Source organism: Culex quinquefasciatus, chromosome 2 (assembly GCF_015732765.1).
Source record: "Culex quinquefasciatus strain JHB chromosome 2, VPISU_Cqui_1.0_pri_paternal, whole genome shotgun sequence".
NCBI lineage: Eukaryota > Metazoa > Arthropoda > Insecta > Diptera > Culicidae > Culex > Culex quinquefasciatus.
This window is the reverse complement of record NC_051862.1, coordinates 140,269,999-140,291,258: the sequence shown is the minus strand read 5'-3', so window position 1 is coordinate 140,291,258 and position 21,260 is coordinate 140,269,999. Positions and strand designations below refer to the sequence as shown.

Sequence of the window (21,260 nt, the reverse complement as noted above, 5' to 3'; positions counted from 1 at the left end):
ATGGATCAGTTGTGTGTGTATGTGTTGCGGTGTGCTATGTTAATAAGCTGCGACTGACAGAAACATGTGTTTGATGCTGCTGAGCTCCTCAGAAACGTAATACACCGCACAGACTTCTGAATTGCTCCACTCTCTCCGCTTTTGATGGGCCAGAAGGGAGGTTACTGCGAAAAACATGAATGTTCTCCCTCATACTGCTTGCTTTCGTATCCTGCCCCAATGACTGGCTCAGCTGTCCTGGCTCTGGATGTTGTGTTGGAATATGAAAGAGAGAACTTGCCCAGACAGCTCCTCACATGGGTGCCATCAATCATAATGGGGGAAAAGCGGAAAAAAGCGAGGGAAAATAATTGACATACTGAATGTTTCAGGAACATGCTTCACATGTGGTTTCTTCGTTTATTTTTATTCATTCTGCAAATCGTGAACAAAGAATTGTTCAATCATTAAAAACAAAACAGCTATTGATACAAAATTAGCTCCATTCACACAACTCCTAAACTCAGACGACATTGCCTCCCACCTGTTCGATGTTGACCTTTCCACACTGACCTTCTTGCCGGTGGCACGCGATATGTGTTATAACAACTGGTGTTCACTCCCAGTCCATACTCGAAGTGAACACACACTGAAAGAGATGTGCTTCCGGTGTCAGGGCGTACAAAACCGATGGGACTCTCCCTTATAATACCCAGGGTCGGCGTGACGCTCGAAATTATTCAAGAACCAAGAAAACACTGCGAATATCTAAGGGAAACTACATTTATTCTTCGCGTAAGGTCGACAGTTTTATTCCGGGGATTCCTTCTCACTTCCACTAGCTCACACGTCCCGTCCCACTTCCTTATAACTACTCCTACCTCACACGTCCTCTTCCTCTCTTCGCACTTCCGGTGCACTCGTTCGGGGCCCCGTTCTCGCCGCTCTGCCGTCGTCGCTGCTCCTTCCTGCTGTCGTCGACGCTCCTCCGGCGCTCTGCCAAGGGGGTGGCTTCTACGTCAGTCGGATGGACCCTCCGACGTTTCGGCTGCAGCCTTCACGGACCCTCGCCAGCCGTTCGCGCCCTTCCTGTGCTTGGTGACGTGCAACAGGCTTCGACGGTGTCCGGGGACTCCGTCGGAACAGTCCGGGGTTAGGGTTCGCGGGTATAACGGTAACGGCCTGGCGGTTGAGCACTGTCCAGCGAAACGCTGACGGCTCGTACAGATGGTTCAACGGGCCGGATGGCGTACGGCCGGGGTGAAACCAAGCGGTGTTCACGAAGTGAACAAAGGAACACAAAGGAACACAAAGGGGTCCTGGATGAGGGATTCAAAATGGCGGTTAGGGTATTGTCAGGCTTGGGGTTCATTCGGGGATTTTCCTGGGGTTTTCCGGTCATACCTGGATGTCCAAATCTCCTACGGGAAACTCCTGCTCTCTTGTCACGGCCACGGATGTAGCTCTTCCGAGCACTTCACGATCCTCCAAGGATTAACTTTTCCAACACTGGTCTTCGCGGGTAACGGTTGCACTTGCCGACAACCTTCCACTTCTCGATATCCGGACTTAATGACCGAGCAACGGTCAGACCAAAATCCCGAACCCCTGACCTCTTACGCGCCAACCCATCTCCTCCTCATCCTGTCATCCTCAAGGATTACGCACATTCACCACCCCCAATGGCCGCCCATGCGATGTTATGCAGCAGCGCTCCTGGTGGTGACTAGCGGTAACGACGCACGGTGTGGGACTTCCAGCTTCGGGTTTCTTGCTTGCTGGACGGCGTCCTGGTAACTTCCCGTCGACAAACACAACGTCTTCTTGGCACAATAATTTACATTTAAATAATTTAACACAAAATTCGCGACGAGTCACATCAATTATTGTACACAACACTCACACTGGTTACACTCTCCCCCGGCTCGGGTTAAAAAAATTGTAAACTCCGAAGAGTTTACAAGTTTTTTTTTACACCCTGCATATAATAAACTGCCACGTCTCTCTGAACCCAAAACTTGAACTAGACCAAATAGCAAACACCTTTTCATTTTTTACTTGCTTTAGGTTGCTTTATTTATAAAAATCATTTTGGATTCTACTAAGTCATGTTGATGAGCCAAGGGTTTGAAACATTTCATACAGTGCGGGCTTGATCGGGGTCATAAGACTTCATCGTCGGACTAAACCAACTCCGTGCTGTTTCGAAGCAATTGCTTGTACTGGCCTTCAACGTTTTAACAACTCTAGCCTCCAGCGATACAATCACACTGTACTACTTCCAATGCTGGTGAGACACAAATCAAAATATTTACAAGTTAAAATTATTTACAATATTTACATTACTTTTATTTTTTTGTTTCCCGGAAATTTTCTTTCTACTCGCATGCAAAATCTACTAAATTGTTTTTGGTAACTAAGCTTGAATGGGTCGGGGTCATAAGTTTTCATCGTCGACCGAAGTCAACTCCTCTCTGTTTCAAGGTCGGAACCTTCTACTGACCATCAACGTTTAATTCAACTCCGGTCTCCAGCGATCCCATTCGTACAGCAAAGTTGATTTTATAATTTTTCGTTTAGGCATGCAATTAATTCAAAACAAATTCAAAAATACATCACAATACGTGAATAAAATAAATTAAAAATCCGGATAAAAAAATATTTTCAAACGCGCGCGCAGTTACGGTAATCAATATACCAGTAACGATCAGTTGAAACGTTTCGCGTGTCGGAGTTCATCTTCTCTTTTTATCTTCTCTTTACTGATAACGTTATCATTCTTTACTCATGTGCGTGCTGTCAAGATCGATCTGTCAAGATCTAATCAAATGTGCAGTGGTCAAACGTGGTTCGCAGCAACAAAATTTGTGATTCCAGAAAATTAAGTGAATTTTGATTCTACCGGGCGTAAAATTATCGTTTTAAAATCAATCGATCGATGATTAAGGGCCCTTTGATCACTTCAGTTATAAGTTTTACCTCGGTAGATCACTAATTCCAAAGTTTTCTTGGGTCAAAATTTTGTTGATGCTGAAATTTTATGAGGAAAAATGCGAAAAAAAAGGTAAGTAAATTGAAATACTATTGCAGCTGTGATGTGAAAACGTTCTATCAATATAAAGTTTAAATTATGGCACTATGGGTTGATCAAGATCGATCGACAACTACCTTGCACACACACCATGCATAAGCCAACATCCCCTCCCATTGTGTATCGTTCAATGAAGTGATAACAACACATTCAAGGTTAAGGACAGCGTCTGTTGCATGTGTATCGAAGATACTCCTACACAATTAACTCCAACTCCTATTTTCCAAAACAAATTTTCCACATGTGGTTGGGGCTTTCCCAAAATCAATAATACAAACAAATTAAAAATTTTCTAAAACAACCAATTAGGTATACCATGAATGAATCAAACTATGCTGCGCAATTCCATGAATGAAGCACCAAATTATGCTGCCCTGTGACGCTGTAATCGCCGAACGGCGGATTTCCAAATGCTGTTGCCGGAAAAGCTCCTCGTTCATCGCAGAATCGTCATGCTGGCTGCTCATCTGACTACTTCCATTCATGCCTTCAAATCGGCAGCTGAGAAGACACCTAGCGGCTTCCCATTCATATCAGAGACTGCATACGAGCTGGTCCCTTTCTTCGCTGTAATGGTGCACGGCGTGTACGGTGGACCCAACTTCGCGTTGAAGTTGTCCCCGCCGATGACTGCTTGAATGAACGTTTGAAGACCCGCTGACCGATGTCGAATGTAGGTGAGTACCGTTTGTGTCGTAAATCGTACTGCTTCTTGGTACTCTCGTGAGCCTTTTTGAGGTTCTCACGCACTGTTTCCCACACCTTCTTGGTCACTCCACGGAGTTTGTTCATCCGTTCCTCCTCACTGAACTCCTCGTCCTGCTCTAAGCGATGTTCATCGCCCTTGGACACGATCTCGTGACCGAATATGATCCGATGCGGCGTGAACTTCGTCGATGAGTGGACGGTGTTGTTCAAGACGTACTCGATTTCTGATATCCTGGTCACAACTTCTGGTCTTGACGAACGTAGGTACGAATCATTGAATTGATCGTACGATTCAACCTCTCCGTCGGGTTAGCCTGACTGTGGTGTCGAGCGTTCGCCCAGTGCTGAACTCCATACTTGTCCAACAACTCCTTGAACTCCTTGGACATAAACGTTGTCGCGTTGTCCGTGATGACGTACTCAGGAACCGCAAACCGACGGAACCATTCCTTTTCCAGATTGGTGCACAAATTACCAGCAGCAATCTTCTTCACCGGAATGAGCAAGCAGTACTTAGAAAAAATGTCCATAATGACTAACAAGTGTGCATTGCCATGCTTACTCCGGGGAAGTGACTGAATGTAATCCATACACACAATCTGGAAAGGTCTGGTCGCTACGCGTTGCTTTCCCATTTCTGGAACGGAAGCGGTCGTCGAGTGCTTGTTCATCTTACACGCCTCACATTTGGCAATGTAAGTTTTGAGATCGGCACTCATTCGCGGCCAGTAGTATCGACGTTTCAGGGTGTCGACACACTTCTCATAGCCGATGTGCATCTTGCCATCGTGCTCTTGTCTCATGACCTGTGGACGTAACGACTCCGGAACGCACTCCTTCCACTCGAACCTGTAGTCGAGGACGTCGGAGCGAGCTGACACCAGCTTGTACAGTTTCTTGTTCTCGATCTTAAAATCCTTGTACTTTTCCGGGTCTTTTTCCACAGATGCGTACAACCGTTTGTACCAACCGTCCTCGTCCTCCGTGTCCAATGCTTCAATGGACCGAGACAGAGCGTCAGGTACCACGTTGTCCTTTCCTTTCCTATGAATGACCTCCATGTCATACTGTTGTAGAATGATGCTCCACCTGCTGAGTCGCGATGAAGACTTCCATTTCGCTCTCATGATGAAGGTGAGAGCCGAAGAATCTGTCACGAGCTTGAAGTGAGTGCCTTCGATGTAGCATCGAAACTTCTCGATGCACCGCAGAGCGGCAAGTCCTTCCTTCTCAGCTGCGTGATAGTTCTGCTCTGCCCCCTTCAACTTCTCCGAATGGTACGCAATTACCCGTTCCTCTCCACCTTGCACTTGCGTGAGTACCCCTGCGAGAGCTGTATCGCTTGCGTCCGTTTGAACGGTAAACGGAAGATTAAAATCGGGGTTGGCCATCACAGGCGCAGAGATAAGCCTCTCCTTGATGGCCTGAAAAGCTTCGTTCGCTGCCGTATTCCACTGCACTCTCTTCGGTTTATTTTTAAGTAAATCCGTGAGTGGTGCAGTGAGTTCACTGAAGTTCTCGATGAACCTACGGTAGTAATTAATCATACCGAGGAATCGTCTCAGAGATCTCACTGAGTTCGGGACCTCATATCCAAGAATCGCTCTAACTCGATCCGGATTAGGTCTCAGTCCGTTACGGGACAGAATATAACCCAAGTAAGGTAATTCGTGGCAACAAAAACTAGACTTCTCGACGTTGATTGATAAATTCGCATCCTTTAAGCGTCTCGCAAGGTCTCGTAGTTTCGCTACGTGATCATCATAGTCCTGACTAACGACCACAATATCGTCCAGGTACACAAAGATTGACGGTTCTAGTGCACCTTGTCCCAATACTTTGTCCATAAGCTTACTCAAAGTCGCCGGGCTGTTAATCAGGCCAAACGGTAAACGTTTAAACTGAAATAAACCCATACCTGGCACAGAAAACGCGGTGTATTTCCGTGACTCCTGGTCCAAGGGCACTTGTAGAAAAGCTTGGGTCAAATCTATTGTGGACAGATATTTAAAAGGTCCTAAATGACTTAAAATTCGGTTTTGGTGTGGGAGTGGGTATGCGTCTCTCTTCGTACGTTCGTTCAACTTCCTCGCGTCGAGGCAAAGTCGCACTTCATCACTGTCTCGTTTCTTCACAGGTACAACAGGTAAAGCCCATTCAGAAGAAGAAGGCTCAATGATGTCATCTCTCAGCAACAAGTCCACGGCACGGTGTATTCTACGCTGGATCTCCGGACTCCAGGGGTACGGATTTTTCCTGACTGGATCCGCTCCTTGGAACTCCTCCTTCAGCTCGATTTTGTGCTCAATGAGCCCCGTTTTGCCGAGATTTCCAGGACTCGCTGTAAGAAACAACTTTTTGACCTCCTCCAACTGCTGTATTTGATGCTCATCTAATCTCTCCTCTTCTAGAATCTGGTCGTCACCCTCGTCGAGCGTCTCGACACTCTGGTGAACCGACGGACGGATTCCAAACTTCTGCCAAAAATCGTATCCTAGGATACAACGACGTTTTAGATCTGGAGCAATCAAAACAGGTAAGATCTTCGTCTCTTCATTGAATGTAATTGGTACATCTGCACAACCTACGACGTTCATCTGCTGTCCCGCAGCTGTCTTCAATGACACTGCTGACTCTCTCACCTTCAGTCCTAATGAATGGATCAATTTTTCTCCTCCTTTGCCAAGAACAGTTCTTGCTGCTCCGCTATCTAACAATCCTACGACGGTAATACCCAGGAACTCAACTCTCGCGAATGGCCTGGGGTCATTACTTAGGGTGACGAGTAAAGAAGCAATCTCATCATCTTTCGTAACTTCTCCACTCACTCTCGAATAGCCAAGTTCACTGAGTACCGCTTCGCATCCATCGTGAGGTCTTGTGTAGTTAGCACCGCGACTGTCTCGCCTCACTGAGCAGTCCGCTGCAAGTTTTTTGACTCGCAGAACGGGCACGTTCGCGTATCAAACCCAGGGAACCCACAACGTTCACAGAAGACGTTCCGATTCTTCGGACACTCGCTGAACCCGTGACCTTCTTCATGGCAATTGTAGCACACTCCTCTCTTGATCGGAATGTACGCTCTCACGATCCGTTGAAGTGGGTCAGTTCCGCTTGGACCTTGAACTGGACTCTTCGGCCGTTGCTGGTTGTCCTGTTTCGGTTTAGCTTTCTCCTCTCTTTGACTCTGCTCACGATTCTTCGGCTGATGATGAAACTGTTGGTTACGCTGCTGATACTGTTGTTGTTCCTGCTTGGGTGGACGTTGATTCCAATTCCCCTTCTGGAACCCTTTCACCTGCGGTTTCTGCTGCTGATAGTAACCTCTACCATCTTGGTTGTTGTTCTGGAACCTATTTCCGTTTCCATTTCCTCCGTACGGTCTACGTAGTTCTCCTACTTCTTCAACGTGTGCGGTACGAGGAATGAACTTATTCTCCTTCCGTTTGTACAACTGCCAATTAATCGAGTCGAACCTCTTTCCAAACTCTTTCATTGCAGTTATGTCCTGAATATTGGCGGCGAGCATAGCGATCTGGCAATCTTCGCGCGTGTTGCGGAAAAGCGAGTCGAATTTCCGTTTTTCGTCCCACGGCTGAGACATGTTGCGAAAAATTCTGGCCATGTCCAGGTAGAAATCATGAAATTTCTCCCGAGCACCCTGCTTCCGATTGTACACCTGCCGCTCGTACACGTAGTCGATATCAATGGGTAAGAACTCATTCTTTAACTCCTTAACCATGCGTCTCCATGTTCCTAGTTCATTGTTCCCGTTCACCTCCATGAACCACGATCTGGCTTTGTGAGTGAACAGGTGGTGCGCACATTGGAAAAGCTCCGCCTCGGAAAATCCTTCTGAACGAGCGTTGAATTCAACCTCTTTCAGGAACTCATTCAGTCTGCGACCGTTGTCCATTCCGTCGTATCGTACTGTCCATTTATGAACCGGTAAACGGTTTCGGTTATCTTTCAACTTTTCATTCACAGACGACTGTTCGGGTTTGGACTTCGGTTTTTCCTTGTTATTTTGTTCCGAGTCTCGAGAGTTATCCAACGAGCCAACCTTTTCCTTCAACCACATGAAGAAATCGGGTTCTGCTTTTCCAGTTTCTCCTGATTGCTTGCCGTTTTCGTTACTCGCGATTTGAGTGCTGTTGGCGGCCGTGGCGGGATCTTTTTCGGGTTGTTTCAACTCAAGAGTTTCGATTCGCTGGAGTAAAGCACTCACAGCTAGTCGTAACTCCTGGTTCTGATCGACCAATTTTTGCTTTTCCTCACCATCGTCGCCAGCAGTTCTCTTATCGCTTTCACGCCTCTCAACAAGTGCTCCTGTTTGGTCACTCTTCTCAGTACCATCGCCTCCTGACCCATTCTCGTCTCCTGGTGTATTTTCCTCCAATTGTTTCTTCGCCACCGTAATGCTCTGATTAATCAACTCCCACTCAGCTGCTCTTACTTCCGGTATTGGAGAAACAATGGAGTAGTACACGCTCAACAGTCTAACTATCTCCACAGCCACCACAGCCAACCTGTCCAAGTCTGCGTTTTCGGTGATATGTTTCCTCAATCGTTCCATCCTAAATAACATGTGAATCAATCTCGTTTTGTACACTTGACCAGGTGCTTTCGCCGCACGGCTGGTTTCCAAGTGGTTTTTGATAAAATCTAGTTTGTCCTCACACACACCTAGTTCTTCGTCTACCGAATCACTCACAAACTCATACGACACATTAAGCTGCTTTCTTTCCTGTTTCAGATGATTGTACAACACCTTCTCCAGCTGACTGCGTGCTCCATCCAGAGGCAACTTGCGGATGTGCAACTCATGGCTGAACTCATCAATCGTCAGGTGCGATGCATTCATCCCATAATACTGGGACAGCATATGTTTCACCTCCATTATGGTATCGTTTAGAAACACAACAATTGAAATTTAAAAAGAAATACTAAAAATTGGAAAACCTAAAATTTATTCACGCTTCCTAGAAGCAATTAAGCACAAGTGAAAATTGGAAAATAGTGCCTAAGTATCACAGAAGTAATCAATTAGAAAATCCTCGAAAATCAAGCAAATTGTACAGGGTACAAAATTTTAACGAAAATAAACGACTGTTTCCGTCTGGTGTTTTATTTGTCCTGCCAAGGACTGCACTTCATGAGTAAAGAACTCCGGATTTTTCCAAAAGTAACAAGTTGAGTAAGTATGAACAATTCTCCGACTTTTTCTGTTCAATTTGTGTCTTTCCAGTGTTGGTAGTCTTCCTCCCTTAAAACATCTTTAAGACCCCTCAAATACTAAATGATCTTAGTTAAATTTAGCCACTCAAAGTAGCGTAAAGTTTTTTGCAAGTTGAGCTAGTATAGTTGCGGAAGTTTTACCAAAGAATCTGTCGACCTCTCATTAATGCAGCGTTTTCCCGAGCCTGAATAAGCTAAGCTATTCTTGTTGGGCGCCAAGTATAACAACTGGTGTTCACTCCCAGTCCATACTCGAAGTGAACACACACTGAAAGAGATGTGCTTCCGGTGTCAGGGCGTACAAAACCGATGGGACTCTCCCTTATAATACCCAGGGTCGGCGTGACGCTCGAAATTATTCAAGAACCAAGAAAACACTGCGAATATCTAAGGGAAACTACATTTATTCTTCGCGTAAGGTCGACAGTTTTATTCCGGGATTCCTTCTCACTTCCACTAGCTCACACGTCCCGTCCCACTTCCTTATAACTACTCCTACCTCACACGTCCTCTTCCTCTCTTCGCACTTCCGGTGCACTCGTTCGGGGCCCCGTTCTCGCCGCTCTGCCGTCGTCGCTGCTCCTTCCTGCTGTCGTCGACGCTCCTCCGGCGCTCTGCCAAGGGGTGGCTTCTACGTCAGTCGGATGGACCCTCCGACGTTTCGGCTGCAGCCTTCACGGACCCTCGCCAGCCGTTCGCGCCCTTCCTGTGCTTGGTGACGTGCAACAGGCTTCGACGGTGTCCGGGGACTCCGTCGGAACAGTCCGGGGTTAGGGTTCGCGGGTATAACGGTAACGGCCTGGCGGTTGAGCACTGTCCAGCGAAACGCTGACGGCTCGTACAGATGGTTCAACGGGCCGGATGGCGTACGGCCGGGGTGAAACCAAGCGGTGTTCACGAAGTGAACAAAGGAACACAAAGGAACACAAAGGGGTCCTGGATGAGGGATTCAAAATGGCGGTTAGGGTATTGTCAGGCTTGGGGTTCATTCGGGGATTTTCCTGGGGTTTTCCGGTCATACCTGGATGTCCAAATCTCCTACGGAAACTCCTGCTCTCTTGTCACGGCCACGGATGTAGCTCTTCCGAGCACTTCACGATCCTCCAAGGATTAACTTTTCCAACACTGGTCTTCGCGGGTAACGGTTGCACTTGCCGACAACCTTCCACTTCTCGATATCCGGACTTAATGACCGAGCAACGGTCAGACCAAAATCCCGAACCCCTGACCTCTTACGCGCCAACCCATCTCCTCCTCATCCTGTCATCCTCAAGGATTACGCACATTCACCACCCCCAATGGCCGCCCATGCGATGTTATGCAGCAGCGCTCCTGGTGGTGACTAGCGGTAACGACGCACGGTGTGGGACTTCCAGCTTCGGGTTTCTTGCTTGCTGGACGGCGTCCTGGTAACTTCCCGTCGACAAACACAACGTCTTCTTGGCACAATAATTTACATTTAAATAATTTAACACAAAATTCGCGACGAGTCACATCAATTATTGTACACAACACTCACACTGGTTACAGTGTGAAACGCGTAAACGACCGCCTCCACCATCCCGCTTCACAATTTTGAAGATCTTGTTCAAGATTTATTGAAATATGTACGGTGCGCTAAACGCGAATGCATACACCGCCGAAATGATAGCAATAAAGTTTAGGAACAAAACGACGATCAACAAGCTGAGGTTCGTGTGTGGAACACGGGAGTCACAATTGGTGAGGGCAAAGTGGAAATGTTTATGAAAAATAAATGTAGAGAGCTCAGCATTTTCAAAAAAATAATTACATTTGTGTTGTGTTGTGTTGTGTTGTGTTGTGTTGTGTTGTGTTGTGTTGTGTTGTGTTGTGTTGTGTTGTGTTGTGTTGTGTTGTGTTGTGTTGTGTTGTGTTGTGTTGTGTTGTGTTGTGTTGTGTTGTGTTGTGTTGTGTTGTGTTGTGTTGTGTTGTGTTGTGTTGTGTTGTGTTGTGTTGTGTTGTGTTGTGTTGTGTTGTGTTGTGTTGTGTTGTGTTGTGTTGTGTTGTGTTGTGTTGTGTTGTGTTGTGTTGTGTTGTGTTGTGTTGTGTTGTGTTGTGTTGTGTTGTGTTGTGTTGTGTTGTGTTGTGTTGTGTTGTGTTGTGTTGTGTTGTGTTGTGTTGTGTTGTGTTGTGTTGTGTTGTGTTGTGTTGTGTTGTGTTGTGTTGTGTTGTGTTGTGTTGTGTTGTGTTGTGTTGTGTTGTGTTGTGTTGTGTTGTGTTGTGTTGTGTTGTGTTGTGTTGTGTTGTGTTGTGTTGTGTTGTGTTGTGTTGTGTTGTGTTGTGTTGTGTTGTGTTGTGTTGTGTTGTGTTGTGTTGTGTTGTGTTGTGTTGTGTTGTGTTGTGTTGTGTTGTGTTGTGTTGTGTTGTGTTGTGTTGTGTTGTGTTGTGTTGTGTTGTGTTGTGTTGTGTTGTGTTGTGTTGTGTTGTGTTGTGTTGTGTTGTGTTGTGTTGTGTTGTGTTGTGTTGTGTTGTGTTGTGTTGTGTTGTGTTGTGTGTTGTGTTGTGTTGTGTTGTGTTGTGTTGTGTTGTGTTGTGTTGTGTTGTGTTGTGTTGTGTTGTGTTGTGTTGTGTTGTGTTGTGTTGTGTTGTGTTGTGTTGTGTTGTGTTGTGTTGTGTTGTGTTGTGTTGTGTTGTGTTGTGTTGTGTTGTGTTGTGTTGTGTTGTGTTGTGTTGTGTTGTGTTGTGTTGTGTTGTGTTGTGTTGTGTTGTGTTGTGTTGTGTTGTGTTGTGTTGTGTTGTGTTGTGTTGTGTTGTGTTGTGTTGTGTTGTGTTGTGTTGTGTTGTGTTGTGTTGTGATGTGTTGTGTTGTGTTGTGTTGTGTTGTGTTGTGTTGTGTTGTGTTGTGTTGTGTTGTGTTGTGTTGTGTTGTGTTGTGATGTGTTGTGATGTGATGTGATGGATGCAAGCAAACCGAATATTTTCTTGTAATTTGTTCTGTTTTTATCTGCTCTTCAACTAAAAAAAATCGAAAAAATGGCAATGGACTATGTTTAGTCCAAAAGACATGTTACCTCCCCGCAAAAAACGGTACGAATATGCTTCAATTGAATGGCAATGATGTTTACTTTTTTATTCTTGCATTTGCCTATACGTACTAACGTATACGTGTATATGTGTGCGTTCCCATTTCGCAATCTCTGCAAGTGATGCGAACGCGCGTCGGCATCGTGATATTCGGATTGCTCAATAAATGTCAGTTGCAATGTATGCTCTACTGACATTTCGATTTTTATTCCGCCGGAGAGAGTCTGTGATCTGAAACATGAGCAGCTGCCAAAGGCAAGCATTTGTTGCATCTTATGAGCATATTAGGGAGGAATTTATTGGGAAATGTGTCGCTTTTATGTTTTCCCTTTTTTCTTGAGCTAATATATCAAAGATGGTTGTGGAGTTCCATGAAATTTAGGATTTTTATTCCTGAAAAACATTAATCGTATTTTTAAATTATTGTAAAATTACTGTACCTAAATATGTTATCCTTGTTATCCATGTTATATATGTTATCCAAAATTTCAAAAGCCATTCTCACGAAAGCCGTGAACTTTGGGCAAACCATAACTCAAGTAACCGGGTGGAAAATTCGGATGAAAAACAAAAACCCAACTATGGGGTGGGTAAGCATCGTATTTTTCCCCTGAACTTCCATGACGTCGAAAGTGAAAAGGCTGTTTACTTTTACGAGCTTTCACATGGCTCACGAGACCATCATCATCATCGCAGCAGGCTGGGTCCAGATAGCAATCTAACGACCGACGTCGATGAGAGCTGGCTGAAGCTGGAGATAAACGTTCAGCTGTCTGGGGTTGGATTTGCCAAAAGATTTTCCCGCGAAACGCAAAGTACACTAAACGCTCCCTTGTTAGACATCACGGGCCAGATGAACAACTTTGGGCAACAAATGGGCTTAAGATTATCGAGCCTTTTCTGGGAAGATTCTTCAAACAAGCAAAAAAAAAATAAAGTAGTAAACGCCTCCTAGAAATCTAACCAATGCTTTTTGTTTTCTTGCTACCCTGATTTAAAATTATGCAACTTTTCTATGCAACAAATGTTATTGTTACACTTTTTTTATCAACAACATACTAAAAATACATACACATATAATTAAACACTATTATTTTGCTTTGAAAGCTGTGTTTATAAAAAATCTTTGAAAAAGTTTAAATATAATTTTCCCTATGTCGAAAGAATCATTTCGTGTTTATTTTTTTCATACAAGTCTCTATTTGATTTTTGTCGATTTTTTGCTTACTAGGATTTTACAAATGGAAATGTTAATATATGAAACTCTGTATCTTGAGAGAGACATTCCAATAATTATAGATTGTTCACGCTCCATATATTTTCAAGAACAATTTTCCACATGGGAGAAAGAGCTAAGGTCTAACATTTTATTTAAAAAAATCTACCTTGTTAATTGATGGCCCGTATTAATATTACCGTCATCAGGGGTGATATTGGGCCATACAAATTGTGCATTTTTTATGATTCAAACTCACCTCCCAGACCCATTGTCATCCCTGATGACGGTAACTGAAATATGACAGAGTGTGCAATTTTCAAGCTGTTAATTTTCACATTTTGCAAATTGAAGTATTATTTTAGAAATTTTTTAAAGGTAATTATCGGCTGTTGATTTTGTTAGGAAACCTTTAAAAATTGAAAATGGTAAAAATCCAATCAGCAAAACATTTGAAGAAGTGTTCAGAAGACATTATTTAGTTCAGTTGTGCCCCAATTCCTCAAATATATTACACTGCCGCTCGAAGCAAGTCCGTCCCATATGTATTTTTATCGTTTTTAAGATAAACCCGACAAAAGTCTTGTTTTAACACCTACTTCAAGCCTATTAAATAAAAAAGTCATGTTTGTTCTAGAAATTCCAAAATATAAATGACTTGTGTGCTGTCCCATATGCAAAATAAAGGCAAGTCAGTTCTTGTTTAGAAATGTCTCACAAATCGATAAAAAAATGTGTATTTTTTTTAACAACTCACAGATTATGTCTCTAAGAGCCTGTTGAACTTAAAAAAAACTTTAGTTGTTGATATTTAATTAATATTCATAGATTTTTAAGAGTAATACTTGATACCCATTCTGCCTTTTTTCTTCATGCAAGTGACAACCACGGTTTGAATATAAACTACATACCATTGTAATAATTTAAGAAAAAAAATCAGTTATGTTCCTTATTGGTTGGTTGGTCCTGGTTCCGGATGAGGTTTATCTTCCAACGCAGATTTTAAGGGTCCATTTGCTGAGACATGCATTCATATATCTCCTCTCACGGCAGCGAAAGAAATTGAATGTCTTGTCCCGGGTAAAGTTTCATACTCAGGAATTTTACTAAAACTATTCGTCAAATAAGATTAACCTGAAATCAACATACTTTTAGATATTTAATATAAAATATTTCAAAAATTACCACAACAAACCAACAAATGACAGGTAAATTTCTGTTGTAAATGTTTACGCCTACCTTGATAACCTGACAGACTTGCCTTTATTAGTGGACAAATAAAGTCAGGTCAGTCCCAGCACGAAAATTTACCAAATTTACCAGTAAATTTTAGCTTTTTAAAGTTAAATTTGGGGTAGGTGTATTTTTTGAACCAGTATTGAATTAATTGTTGAAAACACTATTGAAAATTTGTTGATTAAAAATGTAAAAAAGGTGAAACATTTTTTGAGCTTCGCATGGCGTTATCGCAGCACTCACTTTTTACATATGGGACGGACTAGATTCGAGCGGCAGTACAGTTTTCGAAAGTTTCCGCATGACTTGTCAGTGTTGGCAAAAAGTATGATTTTTTCCGAGTATATCGAAATATCTCTGTTGAACGCTCTGTAACTTTTGTTAGAAGCAATTTAACACCATACTGTCTTCGGGAGAGTTATTCAGGCCATCCAGGTCTATATTTTTGAGGTGTTAGATTCATAAAATAATAAAATTTGAATTTTGTAAATAAAATAATGTGAAAATGCAAGTTTCGCCATAGTAATTTCCATTAAAATTTCATTCGCTTTGCGCCAATCGTGGGCTTAACCAATCGCTCCCAAATTTTGGGAGGTTGTTTGAGACCCTAAAAAGGACCCAAAAAATGTGTTGCTGAAAAAAATCAATTTTTGATTCCACCCTAATGGGTCATTCGCTCCCGTATTAACAGTGTTTCTTACAAAATTCAGCCTAAAAGTGAACAAACTGAATATAAGGTTATTTAATTTTTCATCTGATAAAAAAAAACAATTAAAGCTTTGGTTAACTAAGGCCGTTGCAAATACTTTTTGAAGTTTATGTCTCTCGCCTCTGACCGTAGTCGAGGGGGGGGGAGCAAAAAGATAAAAAAGTTTGAAAATTGAACTTACGAGCCATGGTTTCAACATTTGAATGAAAAAAGTGTTTTAAAATGCATTATACACCTGTCCAGTTGCTTTGCAATCATTAGTTTCCATAATATCTGGAGCAACACGAGAAAAGGGCGGATAAGCATTTTGACGGCATGAACAATTTTGCAAATTTCGAGCCAACAAGTAACTTTTTTACAAAACTCGAAATGTAAATCAATAGCTGGCCTTCCCAGCTACCTTTCAACACTTCGGGTTTTGTTAAATATTTTACTTTTGGCTCAGAATTTGCAAAATAGTGCTGGCTGTCAATATGCTTATGCGCCCTTTTCAAATGTTGCTCCAGATATCTAAGTATTGACGATTATTTTTTTTATTTTTTGTGGAAAAAAAAGTTTGCGGTGCTGTGCATTAGAATTTTATAAAAAATCCAAATATTTTTAACATTCCAACGCCCAAGGCTCCAAAAAAGTTGGAACGGTAACTTCAACTCACTGGTTCTCGGGCATAACTCAACTAATCAAGATAATTCTTCTTTCCAGTGATTTGTTAGGATGTCTAGATGATTCTAGAACTTGCGAGTAATGCCCGAGAACCAGCGTGTTGAAGTTACCGTTCCACCTTTTTTTGGGAGGCTTGGGCGTCCGTGTAAGTTGGACATGCGTTGGGCGTTCCAGTGTTAATCCAGCCCAAACATGCTAAATATGATTATCAATGCAGGAAAATGCATTCTAGTTTTCAGTTGATGTAATTTCTATTTTCATTAAAATTTTGAAATTAAAAAAATATGCTTCCTGATTTGTTTGAAAGTTTGAAAGGGGGTGGCGGGGTAACATAAAATTTGAAAAAATAATGCCTAATTTAACTAACTATAAAAAACTGTATTCAAATTTGAGGTTAATAAAATAAAATACCAAAGTTAATCTTTTTCATAAAATATAAAGATGTTTTGACATCAAAACAAAGTTTTAACCATGATTAAAAAAAAAAACAAATTTACTCTTAAAAATTGTTTTACTGAAAATGCTTTAAAATCTTAAGATATTTTAGATTTCTGCTTTATTAAAACTCAAAACTTCCCAAGTAACATTTTTTTCCAGGAGTTCTACAAGAGCTCTTCAAGATAGCTACAGCATAGCAGTTTGGAATCGCGGTAGGATAAAATTCTCTTCAAAACTTCTTCAGGAGTTTGAAAGTGTTCTTGAAGAGAGTTTTATCCTACCGCGGTCCAAACTGCTATGCTGTAGCTATCTTGAAGAGCTCTTGTAGAACTCCTGGAATAAAATGTTACTTTGGTTGTAACCTGGATGATGAATAGAGAGAATGCGTAACGTGATTTTCGAATGATCCCACTTTGTTTACATCTACAAAGTATGAGGTGTTCAAGCACAAGCATGACTTTTTTTTACTGGTAAGTGAGCTGTTTTATAATCAGTAGTATGTGTTTAATTTTGTCTAGTTTTTAACATTTTTTGCTGGAAAATTGTCGCGTTTCGATAGGTTAGAAGAGATTTTTATTTTTTACGGGTGACGAAGTACGGCGTCGAGGGTGTCATCGAAAAAAAATTGCTAATTCTAACGAAACTGATCCAACAAGCAGAGGAGATTTTCACTAAACCAGGTTTTCAAATGGAATCGAACATTAAATTTTAAAGACAGCTTCTGGATGGATACAACCGCATCGACTCCATAGCAACATCCAGGTTCCCAAAAGCCAAACATTTTTCATTCTTGCAAAAAATAACAATTTTTAATGATCGATAACAATACTCTCTTCTTTTGGCGAACAGTCAATTGGTTCCACTTTGACAGTTCGAAATTGAGGCCGTTTTGCAAACCACTATTCTGCACCCAGGTTGTAACCTAGAAACTTATTTAATCTGTTCTTAGTGTGACATCGTATAAGAATCCGAAACTGCGCTCCGTTTTCCGATTCAAACCCAATTTAGTTGCTTATAACGCTTTGAGATTATTCAAGTAATTCTATTTATCATCGTTTTTATACAGCAATTCCCCACGAAAACAGCATGGAAAAAAACAAAAGTCCTCGGATCGGGTTCAAAATTTGTCTGGGGGTTCCCTGGCCGAAATAATTAGACCCGTATTTTTTTGTTTGGCCATTAGGGTGAGCTACGCCGTGTTAGGGTGGTCTGAAAAATGGCCATTTTCGTCAATTTTCGCAAAAACCACTTTTTTCGAAAAATCATAGCTCCTCGCCATTTTAACCAATTTCAATTGTCTTATACGCAAATGAAAGGTGATAAGTTGGCCTTTTAATGAAAAATAGTGAGAAGTTTCAAAAATCAAGCCTAACATATGAAAAGGGCGTATGAAACTTTGAAATGTCGTTTTGACGGTGTCTGGACCAAAGAGCCTATGTCTGGAAATATTTTTATCGGATTTCCCGGACATTTTTACATAACATACTGAAAAATGGGAGGTGTTCATTAACAAGATTCCGAGATATGATTTTTTGAAAATAAAATCCGTGTTTTTCGACGCGCCGCGTGCATAAACCGGAGAATGACGAAATTGGCAAAAAATCAACTTTTTTCTTTGATAGCCCGGGGTGACTTTGAAAGGTTTTTAAAATGCCCATCAAATTAATATCTAGATCATTGGTGCGCTGGAAGTGGGGACGCGAAGTCGTGATTATTCAGGTTAATTTTTTTGGTGTGCTTATGTGTCGCTGTTCGTATGGGATGAGTGATTGTGCTAATCGAATAATAGCTTCATTGGTGCGCTGGAAGTGGGGACGCGAAGTCGTGATTATTCAGGTTAATTTTTTGGTGTGCTTTTGTGTCGCTGTTCGTATGGGGTTAGCGCATAATTTGTAAAGGGAGCGCGTGGTCGTCAAAAATATTCGGAGTGAAAAGTGATTTTTTTTGTGTGCCTTTTGTCGTGAGTTGTGTGTGTTTCTTGCTAGTAATAATAATATCAGTCCTTCCTTTATCATCGTTGATCGGAGGGCACGCCGCCGGTTGAGTTTGTCGTATTAATTGTGTTCCAAAGTAACTGGGTGTTAATTGTGTTTAGTACTTCAGTCGATTGCGGGCGGTGAGGCCACGTGCTTGCCTTACTGAATTATTTTTGTCTTTTTCGTCGAGTAATTGGTGTTTTTTTGTGCTTTTGTAAACTTAATTAATTGTTTTGTGATTTTCAAAGCCCTTCCCATAGCATCGTTGCTCGGAAGGCTCGCCGACGGGTCTGTTATGAAAGTCCTCCCCATAGCGTCGTAGCTCGGGAGGCATCGAAAAGCCAATACCTTATCCTACTAACCAAAAAAAAAATAATCACGTGATGCTTGAAGGAGATGCTGTGGATTCAACGGTCTCATGCGGTATCAACAAGTATATAGCGAAAAACTATTTGCTTGATGAGTCTGCAACTTCAACTATCGGACTAACATTCCTCCCTTTCGTTGAACTGCAGGCTTCTTGGGAGGGCGCCGGTATTGACTAATAAAGTAGGGATCTTCAGAGGTTAAACAGTGAACGGATGGTTGGCTCCCACTGATCATTTTTGATTCATTGTTTAACTTCAGCTGATCTGTCAATAACGGAGTAGCAGCTCATTGGCAGTCAACCATGCTCATGCTCATGCTCATGCTCATGCCCATCAAATTAATATCTAAACATTTTTGAGAATTATGAGTATGCAAGCATTAAAGGACAGCTTATTAACGAACATATAAGCAAAAATGTGACTGTTATATTGGATGTATCAAAATTAGTGGCCAAATCAAATGTCTATCAATGTCACCCCGGGCTATCAAAGTCACCCCAGTTTACGGTACCTGTCTGAAGTTATGATGTTTTTTCGAAAAATAAATAGTTAGTATGATTTTTTCCGAATCTCCCACCTCCACCAAGGTGACGGACTGTCGATCGGCAACGATAAAATCGAGGTACCTTCGGGACCCGTCTTGAAACACGGACCAAAAAGTCTATCTTGCGCGCGAGCCAATGGTACTCAGTTGAAACACCAAAGGCGCAAAATTCAAATTTACACATTTATCATATTCGATGTTTAAATACCTCTTTATCGATGTAACTTTATCTTAACTTATGCGAAAAATGCCTGATCGAGCCACGTAGCCTAGTGGTAACGCTACCGCCTCGTAAGCGGAAGATCGGTGTTCAAATTCAGACTTGGACTAATACAACTGAATACATTTTTGATAAGTAGTGAGGAAGGTACCAACCACATAGGTGGATACACTACCTTCCCTTAACATAGCTTAGCTTAACTTAATTTCAGTTGTATTAGTCCAAGTCTGAATTTGATTCCCGATCTTCCGCTTACGAGGCGGTAGCGTTACCACTAGGCTACGTGGCTCGATCAGGCATTTTTCGCATAAGATAAAGTTACATCGATAAAGAGGAAATCAAACATCGAATCTGATAAATGTGTAAATTTGAGAGGTTTATTTGATGGCTGTAATATTATCTCTTTGAGGATGTGTAATAAACCTCAGATTTAGTTGAAAAAGTGACATTAAATCGAAACAAAGTAAGTTTGCATACTTTAGAGGTAAAATTTGGCATATTTTTGTTTCAATATCATCATGATTTTTAACAAATTATAACTTTTGGAAATTATCGAAACTTTGCCAGTCAACAGAATAAATGCCAGGATTTTTAATGGAATTTTGACTGACTGTCAACTATTTGAGAATTTGGGAGGAAATTTTCTAGGCTTCAGCAACAAAGTTCAAAGCATTAGAATATTTAATGACATTTTTGCGTTGTTTCCTTGAGTCCGGATGTTACGTCGTACAAATACAACATTATCCTGCTAACATCCTTCCGGTACCAGCGAAACGTTTTACCGATTCCACTTTCATGTGAACTCAACTCATAAGAAGGCTTCAGGAGAAATACGAGTGCCTTCCGTTTTGGGGATTGTATTTTATCTCATAGCAGAAATGCAAATATCTGGCATCAAATTAAAATCATCTAAAAGAATTATTAAAAATTTGTTTAAATGTTGTTTTTTTTTTATAAAAAAAAAATGATGCAATCACAGTATGTGACAACGTTCAAAGACATATTGACAATGCTCTCGTTCAAACTCCCAAAATCACACAGAACCGTCACCGGCATTGGAACACGCCCAAGAGTCATTATCGTGCTTGTAAGACATCTTCATTTATAGTCATCGCTCGCGTTGGACCACTTTTGCTTTCTTCCGGGGAAATTCCCCGGGCCCACCACGCAAGTCAAATAAAAATGTTCGTTTTCCGCTGTTGAGACTTGAGAGGCCTGCACGCTAGACACCGGGAACGGGATTTAATAAATTAGCTACTTAAGCATATTTCGAGCTAACACGCAATAATGTGTAAATGAAACCTCCGAGGATTGGAAATGACAAAAACAAGGCAATAAACACTTCTAGTATATGCTTATAATCATTAGAAAGAAGGCCTAGACAAAAAGGTCTCGGATATAAGCTTATCTTGTAGTACCCATCCTGATTTAAAATTGAAGAAATAAAATAGTTCAAAATAAATTTAGTGCCTTTCTGCTTCGATTTTTTCGATCTACATTTCTTAAAACTTTGCATCTTATCTACATCTAAAAACATAATATGATTTTTTTTCCAAATGTTAATTTAAACAGAGCAACTTTAAAAAAAAACTGGAAAAACTTCTTCACATAACGATAAAGTTAAAACACAAATTAATTCAAAAGCCATCGGAATAACCTCATAAAGCAATTCTTACCAAATGTCACAAAAAGGCCACATGAAAAAAAAAATCATTCCCCCAGAATGTTCAAACGAGCAAAGGATTGAATGTTTACGAGTCATCTGAAACGCCCAGTTTCACACATTTAAACGACAAAACCACTGATTTCTCCCTTTTTCTGCCGAAAAT

General features: G+C 41.7%; 2 protein-coding genes across 3 annotated transcripts in view; one reads left to right on the top strand and one right to left on the bottom strand.

Annotated features, from left to right (window-relative positions):
- The first annotated feature begins 2,752 nt into the window (after window positions 1-2,752).
- LOC119767455 lies at window positions 2,753-6,538 on the top strand. Of its 2 annotated transcripts, none has more exons than XM_038256090.1 (3): window positions 2,753-3,043; window positions 5,916-6,121; window positions 6,190-6,538. In XM_038256090.1, exons 1-3 carry the CDS (start codon window positions 3,007-3,009, stop codon window positions 6,274-6,276), a joined length of 330 nt encoding a protein of 109 aa, XP_038112018.1. In that variant the 5' UTR covers window positions 2,753-3,006; the 3' UTR covers window positions 6,277-6,538. The 2 variants fall into 2 exon arrangements, with proteins under 2 accessions (XP_038112018.1, XP_038112019.1); XM_038256091.1 differs by lacking the exon at window positions 2,753-3,043 and adding an exon at window positions 3,698-3,747.
- Window positions 6,539-9,475: 2,937 nt separating this feature from the next.
- LOC119766338 overlaps window positions 9,476-21,260 on the bottom strand; it is a 60,065-nt gene continuing 48,280 nt past the window's right edge. Inside the window, exons 3-4 of the mRNA XM_038250825.1 lie at window positions 10,038-10,073; window positions 9,476-9,952 (exon numbers count right to left, since the gene is read on the bottom strand). Of these exons, the coding sequence (XP_038106753.1) occupies window positions 9,648-9,952; window positions 10,038-10,073 (341 nt within the window). The 3' untranslated portion in view covers window positions 9,476-9,647. The remainder of the gene's footprint in view (window positions 9,953-10,037; window positions 10,074-21,260) is intronic.

Coding starts and splice junctions, on each gene's coding strand:
- LOC119767455 (XM_038256090.1), top strand. CDS start 3,007: ATGCTGAAATTTTATGAGGAAAAATGCGAAAAAAAAG. Junction 3,044..5,915: donor GGAAAAATGCGAAAAAAAAG/GTAAGTAAATTG, acceptor GTTTCTTCACAG/GTACAACAGGTAAAGCCCAT. Junction 6,122..6,189: donor CGAGATTTCCAGGACTCGCT/GTAAGAAACAAC, acceptor CTCCTCTTCTAG/AATCTGGTCGTCACCCTCGT.